This window comes from Oryx dammah, unplaced genomic scaffold (genome assembly GCF_014754425.2).
Source record: "Oryx dammah isolate SB20612 unplaced genomic scaffold, SCBI_Odam_1.1 HiC_scaffold_11232, whole genome shotgun sequence".
In the NCBI taxonomy this organism is placed as follows: Eukaryota; Metazoa; Chordata; class Mammalia; order Artiodactyla; family Bovidae; genus Oryx; species Oryx dammah.
Window position 1 is genome coordinate 1,793,797 of NW_024080625.1, and position 12,203 is coordinate 1,805,999.

Below are 12,203 nucleotides of genomic sequence, written 5' to 3' on the forward strand. Positions count from 1 at the left end.
ATATGTGTGTTTAATAAGCAATCCAGATCATGCTAGTGTGACAAAATATTAAGAACCACTACACCACTGGAAGAGATGGTTCAAATACACTTAGATGCGATTACTCCAGATTTGCCCAGAGAAATAACACATGAGCTTCTTTCCCCTTCCTTGCATGCTATCTTGTCAGCCCTGAAGTGGTTGTGGGTCTTGGGATCAAGACATTCCAGGGCACACTAAGAACACAGGCTTGTATCTGGGGTGAGAGAAAATTAACTTAGTGGTGTCCAGGTCTCAGCACTGAAGACACAGGCAGGCAAAGAAGTTAGCAAGGCTGAAGGCTGAGTGGACTGAGGGGCACCCTTCATAATGGGAGGATGAGGGAGAAAGAGGGCCAAGGGGAGATAGCAGCTTGCCAGTACCTTAGACTTTGGGGGTCTGACATGAGCCAGAAGCTTGTATACCTCCCAGTTGTTCATGAAGCTCCTAAAAAAGGAGAGCGAGCAAGCAGTGTTTTCAGGCCATTCCCCAAGGCCAGCAGCCAAGGGGATCTGGTCTGAAGTTCTGTTCCCAGCATGAACTTCCACAGGGCAAGCCTCCAAGGACAGAAGTGGAGCCTGAGCAAGGATTGGTGGGGCGTGGGGAGCAGGTAGGTATAAAGAGGCTATCAACTTACCAAACACCCCTGAGCAGCACCCCCTCCCTTGCCTAGAGACCCTCATGATCTAGCTGGGTCCACATACAGCAATAACAAACTGAAAAGCTAAGGGCCGGGAAAGAATCCTGGGAGTGAACCAAGCCTCCTGGCCATCTCACAATAGTTCTCCTTGGGAAGAAACTGTTGCACAGACAATAAGAAGAGAAGAAAACAGAAGCTCCTATTTTGGGTCTGTGCTGCATCGATTTTTGGCTTCATTCTGATGTCTGATTTCTGTGGCTAGCGAATTCCTGGTCATTTCCTCACCGGCCCCTCAACTTCATGGCTTCATCGAATTTCCTCTCATCCATGGCCCTGGTCACGTCCTTGGTCTGAGGGAGAAGGGCGACACTCAGAATCAGGACAGGGTTCCTCACACAGCTGGGTTCCCATCCCATCCCTGCCCGGCTCTGGGCTTGTGACTGGACCCTGCCCATTCAGTACCCACCCCCCCGACACACTTTCACAGAAGTAGAAGTGTCTGTGTTTTTCCTTAATTTTCTGAGTAACGAGCAGCAGAAGAAAAGGGCTAAATCTAGGCTCTATGTACTAGAAGATGTGCAGGATGGCAAAGCACACAAATAACACAGCTCTCCCTCCACCCTACACCCAGGGCTCCAGCCTCATGGTGGCCTCTAAGCTAATAAGAAAATTAAGACTGGTCATCTGCAGATGACCACTTAGGAAGCAAGTCTGATCCCTGCCCCATGCTTCCACTGCTTTCTGCTCTGTGAGTCAGTGCTCTAGCTGAGGGGCTTTCAGAGATATGGTTCCAGGCAAGGCTGGAGCTTGTCTGGCCTGTAAGTCATTAGGACTGCCGAGTCTCAGAGAGGAGCATCCAGGAGCTGGGCAGCCAGGCCTGAGAGGCAACCTGACACCTCAGCTCCCAGCCACTGCATCTGCTCTATGGTATCAAAGGAGCGATTCCTCTATAATTAGAGCCGTATTTCCTGAGTGTTCAGCATCTTCCAGACCACTTACACATCTTCTCTCCAATCCTTACACTCACACTCAAGGTGAATACTTATCAGTAACCTCATGATGGTTCAAGAGAGAAATCAGAGTGAGGGATAAGCTATCCAGCCAGACCTTGATAATATTCCCCTGCTTTTAATAAGGTTTGGAGAGAGACTGCATGTCTCCTGAGAGTGGGTACTAGGAGATATTGGGTCTCATTAAGTAGGATGTAGCGGTCTGCATCTTCTTTAGGAACATCTGTCAGATGGGGAAACTGAGGCTTGGAGAGGGGACAGCTCCTGCACAGAGCCCTCCGAGTGCCTTCCCCTCGTGTTCCTTCCTGTGGCACACAGCCTCCCCACCCGCACCCGCCTGGGCAACCCCGGAAGCTGCTCTCTCTCCCAATCAGATCTCACACAGACAGGGGCTGGGGGCTAGTAGGAAGCTGGGTTGGGGTCAGTACTCACCACCTGCACACACTCCATGAGGGGCAGGCGCACAGCCTGGTTACCAGAGAGGCTCACCACACAGGCTGGGGTGTCCGGGGTCCCCTCCAAAAGCGCCATTACTGCTTCCACACCCATCCTGCTGCCCTGCAGGAAGCAAAGACGCTCTGGTCCAAGCCTCCCCTCTGGTCTCAGCCTGGAGGACCTGGTCATCCAAGGCCCATTCCAAATCACAAGCTGAATTCCTTATTGAAGGACTATAGCCAAGAACTCACTGGGCTTTACCTTCTGACCCACATTTCATCTAAAGCTTGATGATGCTTTCTCCTTTTGCCAGAAGAGCCCCCAAGGATTCTTCCTGGTTCCGGGGAACCATATCCACTATAGTTATCAAGAGGATTACTGGGGCTGAGTAAGATTCCCTTCTTGATGAAAGTAGGATGGGAGTACAAACAGTGTCTAAGGTTAGATCTTAACCTTTCACTCAGGCTGTAAGATATTCGACCCTAGTGAAGCCTAGTGTCTCCCATCATTTTTTGCAACAAAAGAGAACTCTGGAGCATGTGGCAATGAGTCAAAGCCCACTGCAGTCCAGAGGCTGGTGACGGAGCAGTGTGAGCAATGGCTGAAGCCCCTGTGCTGGGGAAGGACAGCAAGTTGAGGGTTCCACAGAGCCCCAAGACTTACCAGGATTCTGTCAAAGGCTGACGGTGTCCCACCCCGCTGCACATGCCCCAAGACAGTGACCCGGGTATCATATCCCAGACGCTTAACCACCAGCTGAAGGAACAGAGAGAGATGCAGAGTCAAGGAGAGGAATCAAGCAGGGACCCAGATAAACCAAGGATGACTCAGCCTCTTATCTTGTAATGGTCCCTGGGTGGGAGGAAACCAGGGGGCAAGACATCTGGGGAGAGACGTGCACAAGAACTAAGGGGAGACTCGGAAACTACTGGGGAACGGGCCCGGGGCTGGTAAGGTGTCACGGCCCCTCTGGCTCCACCCATACTAACATTTTTGATGTCTTCAGAGGTGATTGGTTTCCCATTCTTGTCAATCGCACCCTCAGCTACGATGATGATGTTGAGACGAGAACCACGGTTCCTTGTCTGGTTGAGAACGAAGGGCAAAATGGTCAGTGTTGTGAAACAGGGCAGAACAGGGCAAGGGGATTTTCAAAGGGCAAGACAAGTGCCCATACCTCGCTGAGCCGACGACAAAGGTGTTCCTCCCAGTCGTCATCTGGTGGACACTCGGGAATGAAGACCCAGTCGGCCCCACAGGAGAGGGAAGTGACAAGAGCCAGGTATCTGAGATGAGAGCCGGTAGTGTCACGGCAGGAGCCACAGATCACAGCCAGCCTCCCCCGTTCCCAACAAGGCCACCTGGTCCCATTGGAGGTGGAAGGCCTGCGGAGCCCCCATTTCACCCTTGGGGTGACGGTAGGAGCCCCACCGAGACAGCTGCTCAGTGAGCTTCTGGCCCTCAAGAGGCCCTTCTATTCACACTCACCTGCCTCAGTGGCTCCCAGTCTCAGAGCACTGTCTGCTCTTTCACACTGCATGTGCACAGGTGCACATGTGGGTGTATAAGGAAGGTGGGTGGGGATGAGGAAAGGTGGCCACACCGAGAGAAGTGTGTAGACCTCCTGATCTGCCCCCACGGGGAGCCCCCCCCCAGGTCTCTGGAGAAGAGGAAAGGGCTACTGCTTGTACACAGAATAAACGAGTTAAGATGGTGGGGGCAGTCTTACCCACAGTGCCGGCCCATCACCTCCAACACAAAGGTCCTCTGGTGGCTGCAAGAGAGACAGAGGGCTTACACAGTCCAAATGTTCCTATGGCCAGACCTGCGGGGCGCCACCCACATCGAGGCCCAGGAACCTATCTTCGGTATAAGTTTATGCTGTGGGCCTTCTTCTGAGAGACCTGGAAGACCCAGGGGAATCGCTTTTAGCCACAGGGTGTCCTTTCCAGGCCTGAGAAAGCACTGCAGAAAACGGTGTCAGTACTAAGGCTCTGTGTCTGGGAAGGAGGGACCAGGAAGGGAAGGGGCAAATGGAAAAGAAGTGGAGAGAGGACTCAACTGACCTGGAATCCTCCAGGATCGCCCTTGGGAGACTGCCACCCCTCTGTACCCCCATTCTCCTGCACTGCCTCCCCTGAGTCCCTCCCATCTGACCTGTGGCATGATGGCCTCTACGATCCCTCTGATATGGCTGGAAAGGCTTGGGGGGGCCCTGGAATTGTCTTAGTCATTTAGGAGACCCCACAGGTATTAAAGCCCGCAGAGCAACATGTGTGGGTAGACAGTGGACAGAGGCAAGTCTTAAGGTATGGAGCAGTAAAATTAAGTGCTCCAGGGATAATTCTTAGTTAAAAACAGTGTTCTAGTCCCCAGAAAACCGATCACAATAGTATCACAGCTCAAGCACTTTCACCTTTTCTAGTACTCAGCCAGCTGATCTATTCCAGCTCCATCCTCCCACGTCACTTCCTCCTGGGCCCTCACCTCTGAGCGGTAGTAGTGATGGCATCTACAATCTCTATGATCCGGTGCAGGGCAGAGTCGGTGCCAATGGTCATATCAGTGCCACAGAAGTCATTGTCAATTGAGCCAACCAGGCCCACGATGTTCAGGTAGCTGGACTTGGTAGCCTCCTCTGCTGTGATCTTGCCTGATGAGGGGAAGCAAAGCAGGGGGCCCTGGGTGAGGTCCCCAATGCCAGGGAGCAGGTGGCTGGAGAGGGCAGGGGCTGCAGTCCCTGGCAATTGTCAACAATGGCAGAAAGAGGAGGACAAAGACTGCCTCTGTGTCTGGGCAACAACTTTCCCCCATGAGAGGAAGGGGGTGATGTGCACATGCGCAGAAACCACACTGACAGAGCAGCAGCTTACCTGACTTCTGGAGGTCACTCAACAAGTCACTCCACTCAGAGCGGAAGGTGTCGGCCCCAGTGAGGCTGCCGTCTCCCCCAATGACACACAGGTTGGTGATCCCACGCTTCACCAGGTTGTGGGCAGCTCGGAGCCGGCCTTCCCGTTCCCGAAAGTCCTTGCACCGGGCGCTTCCAATCACCGTGCCTCCCTTTGGGGAAGAGGTGGGAGTCAGCGCCCCAGGTGACAAGGCCAAATTTGGGCTCAACAGGCTAGGAGTCCCCCATCCCAACATCACCACATGGCACCCTAGGAAGTTCCCTGACATCCTGAAGAATCACTGGCCCCTTCGTGTGTGTGTGTGTGTGTGTGTGTGTGGTTTTAAAGCTTTATTCTTCATGAAAAGGGTTAATGAAATTCACATGAGCTTCAAACTCCAGAATCATGAACACTGATGTTTAAGTCTCTTGTCTACGGGCATATAATTGTACAAGCTTAGCTATTAGTGGAAGACATGTGAGTCTCAGTTCCCTTTGACACATTTCTATTTCATTTGCCTAGCTAGCTTCCTTGACTGCTTTCAAGGTTATTCACTTTATCTTGATTTTCAGCTTGATTTGCATGAGCCTACATGGAACTTTCCCTGTTTTTCACCTCCTTGTAGTTCACTGAGATTTTTTTTCCCCACTGGTCCCTTGTAAAGGAAAGGTGAGATGGTGCTGGCTGAGGCATCGTGGAGTCATTCCCACGTTCCCACGTTCTGCTACACCTCTTAGAAGATGGTTAAGATGGACCCGTGCCACTGAAGGCTTTATCATGGCGACTGTTCTAAAGAGACCTAGGGAATACACACATGTATGTAGGCCTCTAAAATGACCTCCATCTTTCTCATCTTAGACATGTAAGCAGCAGAGCAGTGACTTCAGCAGGGGCCAAGCACTGCCAGTCCCTTCCCCTTTGCGGCTGGAGATCCGTGTGCCAGTGGGAGGACCCACAAGACCCAGGCGTTCACAGGAAAAACAACTCTGAGTAGGGAAAGCCCTAAACTCCCAGGAGCTTGTAGACACCCCAAGACAGGAGAGCACGCCCAGGGTTTTCACAAATCATATGAACTCTGGGCATCCATGCCTTCTGGGTACTGATGAAGAATTTTGGCTCATTCTCAGACTGCTTTATGGAGGTGCCATTACCTGTTTAAAATCTTCACTAAGTGCTGTTCATTAAGTTTCTCCTCATGGATTTTTTTTTTAGGGGATTGAGGTAAAGAATGAGAATACAAATGTAATGTGTAGATTTTTCAGTAAATCAGAAAATGGGTATAGAATGACTTAGAGAAAGTAGCAAAAGGGGCTGCGGATACAATCAAGATCATCTCGGGTTTTTTTTTTAAACTCTAAAAGGCTATCCCAGTTCCTTCCTTCCTTCAAAGGTCTGGTTTCAGGTCACCTCATCGTCATAACATGAGGACTGGCAAACTTCAGCTCTACTTCTGGTTCTGGCTCCAGTCCCCTGATTAGGTTATTTTCAGGGCCTGACCTTCCCCGTGACCCCAGAGCACCCCATTACATGCCAGCTCCTCAAGTCTCCCCTATGACCTTTCTATAAAGAACAAAATGTCCTGTGATCACATCCCAACCCTACATCCTGCCCCAGGAAACCAGGGTGATGTTTTCACATGCAAAGAGTAAAGGGTAAATGTAGCCCCTCTGTGGTCATAGAACCCCTTCCTACTAAGCCACATGGCAGGGAATTCGGGAAACCATGAGCCCCACCCAAATGGGGTGAGACACAGACAGCACAAACAGGGGACGGAGCCCTCTGGAACATACCAGCTGAAGCATCATCGAGACGCTCTCCCATGTGGCTTCCCGGATGTTCTCTCCACCATCTACCAGGCCTTGATAACCCTGTGGGGTACATTACATCCACTCAGCCTCTGCTAGGCTTCCCCCAAACCCCCAAGATTAAGACAGGGTCCCTGGGAAGAGGTTCTCTGAGAATCAAGTCACCTCCCATTCCTGAGAAAAACACAGTCCAAGGAAGGAGACATCAGTTGTTCCAATACCCTCTTCTAGTTTCTCTCATTCTTGAAACATCAGGATGCCCTTCCTAACATTTAATCTCGATTTCTCTCATTTATGGCTCATCCCATTTCCTCCCAAGGGAACTAGATGACAGATGGTTTTGATAACCAGAAAAAGAGGAAAAAAAGAAGGGGATGTTAGAAAGAGAAAAGGAGAGAAACATGACTTGAAAAGAGATGGTAACACTTCAGAGAAGAAAGGGAGACAGACCTTAAGGAAAGAAGAGTGGACAGAGGATGAGTGGAAAAGGAGAGGAGGGAAGCAAGGAGTTAGAACCCTGGACAGTAAGACAACTGCAGAAACAGAGTGGGACTCGTCCTCCTGAGGCTCGGACTCTGGATGTGAAATACTAAGTTGTTTCAGCTTCCCTCTCTGTTGCGGGGAGGTGAAGGGAAGGCAGAATTACTTCTTACTTTAAATTGAACGGGCAACACGAGGACCTGGTCTGCAGATCTCTGGGCCCCACCATCATTACTGGAGCCCAGAGCGGGAAGGAGTGATTCTTGGGGACACAGAATCAAGAGCAATTAGACACATAACCAGGCGATAACGAGAGAGGGCAGGGAGAGGGAGTAGAAAACAAAGGGTGATGGGGATCAGAGTGGAGAACCAACCTCATGGACAAAGAAGACACGAGCACCAGTATAGATGCCAACACGAACCACAGCCCGGACAGCAGCATTCATACCTGCGAGGAGGAGAGAGTCAGAGAGAGGTTACTCCTAGGAAAAGTAGCCCTGTGCTCTAAGACCTAAGTCAGTCCTTTGCCAAGGCTTTTCTCTGAATCTAGAATCCCCTCATCCAAGTCTTCTGTGCTCCCCATTAACCCTGAATTACTTCATTCAATGTTAACATTACACAACTTACCTCCATTCGCCTCCCCAACCTCCCAAAATTCCATCTTTCTAAAACGTTTCCATGACAGGGCAACCTGGGGAATAAGCATCTCGCATGCTTTTTGTGGGGTTAGATGCTGCTAGATGCTTGTCAATCATCAACTCATTTCATCCTTCCCACAACCCGGGAGTTGCCTCCATTTTAGACTTGGAAACTGAAGCTCAAATAGGTTGAGGTTATAGAGCGAGGATGAGGTCAGCTTTGAATCCAAATCCGAAATGTCTAAACCAACACTGCTGACCTCCATGCTAATCCCAATGGCTACACGAGGCTTTTCCTTGTCCTCTGCAGTGAATCTGGCATCTGGCTTGTATAGGCTTCTCAGGACAAAGACATGACTCTCTGGGCTCAGTGACCATGAGCATGTCCATTATTGGCTGGTGGATCCTCCCAGTCCCCCCACATACACAGCTTTTTAGTGTTGTTGCGTTGGTGTGTGTTCCCGTGGGCGCCATGCAATGAGATCCTCTGGCTCCCAAACTACCAAAAGAGGCTGTGACCAAGTGTGCAGGCACAAGCAGTGGAGACTCTATGCTCTCCTTCTCTGGTGCTGATTCTCTCCTGTGACCCTGTGTGTGGCATGTGTATGACGAACCGAAACATCGTGCTGAAAATTACTGTCTCCACTGGGAGAAACAACTAGGCCTGAACAGAGGGGAGGGCCTTTCCTGCATCCTCGTCTGTGAGCACCATCCTTCTCCTAGCAGCTGCTCAATGACAAGAACCCTGTCTTCCAAGAGTACAGGGCGGAGCTGGCCTGGCACCACATACAACACAGGGTTGTGCAGACAACCACAGTAGAAACAATGCCACTGCTAGCGCTCAGCAGCCTCACTGGTGAGACATTCCTGGGTCTTAATCTTGGTAACCCTGTCGTACCTTATAATGTGAGGAAGGGCTTAGAGTGATGCCATGACAGATCAACTTCTTGTGAACCACTTTAATCACCCTCCCTCAGGTAGCCCTGTACACATTACATGTTTTTGTTTCAACCTAAAATCTATTCATATGGTCCTTAACCTGCCTGGAGAAATACCAGTAAGCACTCGAGAAGCCAGTAAGTAGAAAAATCTGCAGCAGCAGGCTAAAATCCATCATGAACTATTGCATAATCCAAAGCTATCTGGAAGTGAATAGAATCAAAAGGGCCAGAATATCTATTTTTCAGGTTTGTTTGTTTGCAGGTCGACAAATCTGTTGGTTTTACATGGCTTTAAGCTCCAAATCAAACTGAATGCCTTACTATTCACTTACTTAACAAATATTTATTAAATACCTCTCATGTTCCTAACTCTATGCAGGCACTGGGAAAGATGCATCAGGGGATGACAGAGTGTCTAGGGACACAAAGATAAAGGACTTGGGAATGGTCCTCAAGACAAGGGGAGAGGGACTTTCCTGGTGGTCCAGGGGTTAAGATTCTGTACTTTCACTGCAAGGGGGCATGAATCCTAGTTGTGAAACTAAGATTTCACATGCTGCTTAGCAAGGCCAAAAAATTAAAAATTAAAAAAAAAAGATGGGAGGAATTATAGTGTGGTTCTAATTTGGATCCATATGGGGGGGATTTGTACAAAGTGCAATGGGGACAAGTAGAAGAAGCATCTATGATGCCAGGAGGAAGTCAGGGAAGGTGTCACAGAAAAAACTGAATTTGTTCTGAGACCTAAAGGATAATTTCCTTTCAAATCTTTCGGTCAGATGGACGAATCCGGGGACAGTGTTATAGGCAGGATGAATAGCACAAATAAAGTTGAGGGTCAAGCAGTAGCCTTACTAACTCTGTGGTATAAAGAATAAACTGGAAAACTATATAGAGATGAAGCTGTGCAGCGGGGCAGGGACCTGTGTGCCATTGAGGGAAGGCTAGTTTTTATTCTGGAAGCCAGGGTTTGACCGGGGATCCACGGGTGATGGTTTCAGGGAATCCATGAACCCCAAGAAACTGTATGAAAAGCTTTGTGGGCAAGGGCATTTCTTCTGGGAGAAGGTCCACAGCATTCACTGATTCTAAAAGAAGGCTGTACCTTAAAAAACATAAAAGTTATAGTCACTGGAGAATCTTTGAAGAGCATAATGAGCGCTATGGATCAGAAAGATCACTCTAGCAGCGATGCAGAAGACAGACTGGAAAGAGGGGACACTTGCATTAGATGGCTACCTGGCCGCAGTGACAAAAACCACCGGGGCCTCGACTGGGCACTTGGGATGAAACAGAGACTGGACAGGAGAACCTGGGAAACGGAAGCAATGGGACTTCCATCTAATCAGTATGTGATCCGATTTCAAGGTGTTGGAGAGGAAGGAAGACATGCCCCACCACTGCCTTGGGCCCCAGCGAAAACTGTGCAGTTAGCTGAGCGGAGGTGGGTTTGGGTTTGGAAAGATCGGGGTGGGGATGATATAGTCATATCTGGATCTACTGAGTTTGAAGTTCTTGTGGGTCATCCATGTGGACCCGGAAGACCGTCTCGAGAAAATAGGTAAAATTAGAAGGGAAAGGGGCAAAGAATGGAACCCTGAGGGAAATCAATGTTGAGTGAATAAGGGGCAGCAAGAAAGACAGGAGAAGAACCAGGACTCAGCAACATCTTAGAAGCCAAAGGGGACAGTTTCAAGAAGTGGGAACTTTGCCATAGGCATCTGATAATTGATCTGAGATGAGAGCTGGAAGGTTGGGCTTGCCAACGAGAGGTCACTGGATAGCACTGATGTCAAAACATACTTATTACATCACCAAGGCAAAGTCTAGACATCTAACTGATGGACTTGAAGGAATCAAAAGTGAAAAAATCTGTGAAGGGAGAGGCCTTCTCAGAAGCTTTAGGAAAAATGAATAAATTCAATTTTAAAAAATCAGGACAAATATGAAACTACTGTTTATTTTCTAGACTTTCCCAAGACCTATGGGATTCTCTTTTGGATACCTGGAGTCCTGGAGTATAAATCTGTAATCTTACGAACGAAGGAAAAAATATTTTTCTGAAATGTATAGGTTGGAAAGCTCTTTCCTTCTCCTTAGCTGAGGAAGGGTAGGGGAGAAAAAAATTAAAGGAAAACAAATCACTTCAAAGGTTTTAAGTGTAAAACAAACAATAGATGGTGGACAAGAAACATCCAAGTCTCTTGGGCAGAAGAAAAATCCCACAAGAAGAGAAGATTCTCTTTTCCCCTCCCTCTGCCTTTTTACCATACCAACTTTCAGAGGTCATCCTCCCTGCCTCAGAAATGGATATCTGAGTGTTTCCTAGAAATCAAGTTTTACGACCCCTAGGTGCCTCTGTACCCTTAGTTCCCTAGAAGTCACAGACTGGGCTGTATAGATTATACTAGAAAGTCCCAGTAATGCTTTGGGCTCTCCTACTTATCATCACCGGCCTGTTCTGGTCCCAGGCCAGTCCTTGGCTGTTCCATGTTGCCCTAAATAACCCTCCATGACCAGCTGTCTGCCTTATTAGAAGCAAGACGAAGGATAAGATTACAGGCACCACCCAGGGGTACTCTGGGCACAGCCACGAGGGACTCTGGAGAGCATCAGAAGCACGTACTTTGGAGTCTCCAATTACAGCCTGTTGGGAAGAGGCTGTAGGGAGGACTGCAGGGGATAGGTCTATGACATGAGATAGGAGAAAACAAATAAATGACTTGGTCACTATCTTTTTGCTAAAATTTTTCTTTCTACCTTAATTGAACTTTGAATAAGAAAAAAAAGGACATGAAGAGCAAATGTTTGTTAGATATAATTATACTTTCTGACGGCTACGTAATTAAAAGTTGTAAATCCTAGAACAGCTATGGAGAGGGAATAGAATCCTATTCCAATGAACCTTTAAAAATAGGATAAATATGCTTTTGGAATAGACTGCCTGTCTGAGGACAGAGGGATAGAGCAGGTGACTGCGGTCCTTTCCAGCAGAATATGCCCATTTCATTAGGCCAAATGTAGTGTGGTTTCAGGAGGATTGGGACCACTTCTGGGCTGGAGAGGGGGTTAGGATCTGGCATCTAATCAGCCCAGTTTCTGAGTTCAGGATGTCTGATTCTTGGCCACTCTTCTATTTTAAGACGCTATTAGCCTTGCTAATAGGTGGTGCTAGTGATAAAGAACCTGGTTGCCAACGCAGGAGATCTAAGAGACGTGGGCTTGATCCCTGGATTGGGAAGATCCCCGGGTTGGGAAGATCCCCTGGAGAAGGGCAAGGCAACCCACTCCAGTATTCTTGCCTGCACAGTTCCATGGACAGAGGAGCCTGGCAGGCTACAGTCC

The 12,203-nt window shown here is 48.9% G+C and overlaps 1 protein-coding gene across 6 annotated transcripts in view; it reads right to left on the reverse strand.

Annotated features, from left to right (window-relative positions):
• LOC120861312 (ATP-dependent 6-phosphofructokinase, muscle type) overlaps positions 1 to 12,203 on the reverse strand; it is a 44,174-nt gene that overhangs the window by 6,594 nt on the left and 25,377 nt on the right. For all 6 annotated transcript variants that reach the window (XM_040236943.1, XM_040236942.1, XM_040236944.1 and 3 more), the window contains 11 exons: positions 7,654 to 7,727; positions 6,785 to 6,862; positions 4,977 to 5,166; positions 4,591 to 4,756; positions 3,833 to 3,877; positions 3,281 to 3,389; positions 3,093 to 3,188; positions 2,767 to 2,859; positions 2,101 to 2,226; positions 944 to 1,008; positions 402 to 465 (listed from right to left, as the gene is read on the reverse strand). In XM_040236943.1, coding sequence (XP_040092877.1) covers positions 402 to 465; positions 944 to 1,008; positions 2,101 to 2,226; positions 2,767 to 2,859; positions 3,093 to 3,188; positions 3,281 to 3,389; positions 3,833 to 3,877; positions 4,591 to 4,756; positions 4,977 to 5,166; positions 6,785 to 6,862; positions 7,654 to 7,727 — 1,106 coding nt within the window. The remainder of the gene's footprint in view (positions 1 to 401; positions 466 to 943; positions 1,009 to 2,100; positions 2,227 to 2,766; positions 2,860 to 3,092; positions 3,189 to 3,280; positions 3,390 to 3,832; positions 3,878 to 4,590; positions 4,757 to 4,976; positions 5,167 to 6,784; positions 6,863 to 7,653; positions 7,728 to 12,203) is intronic.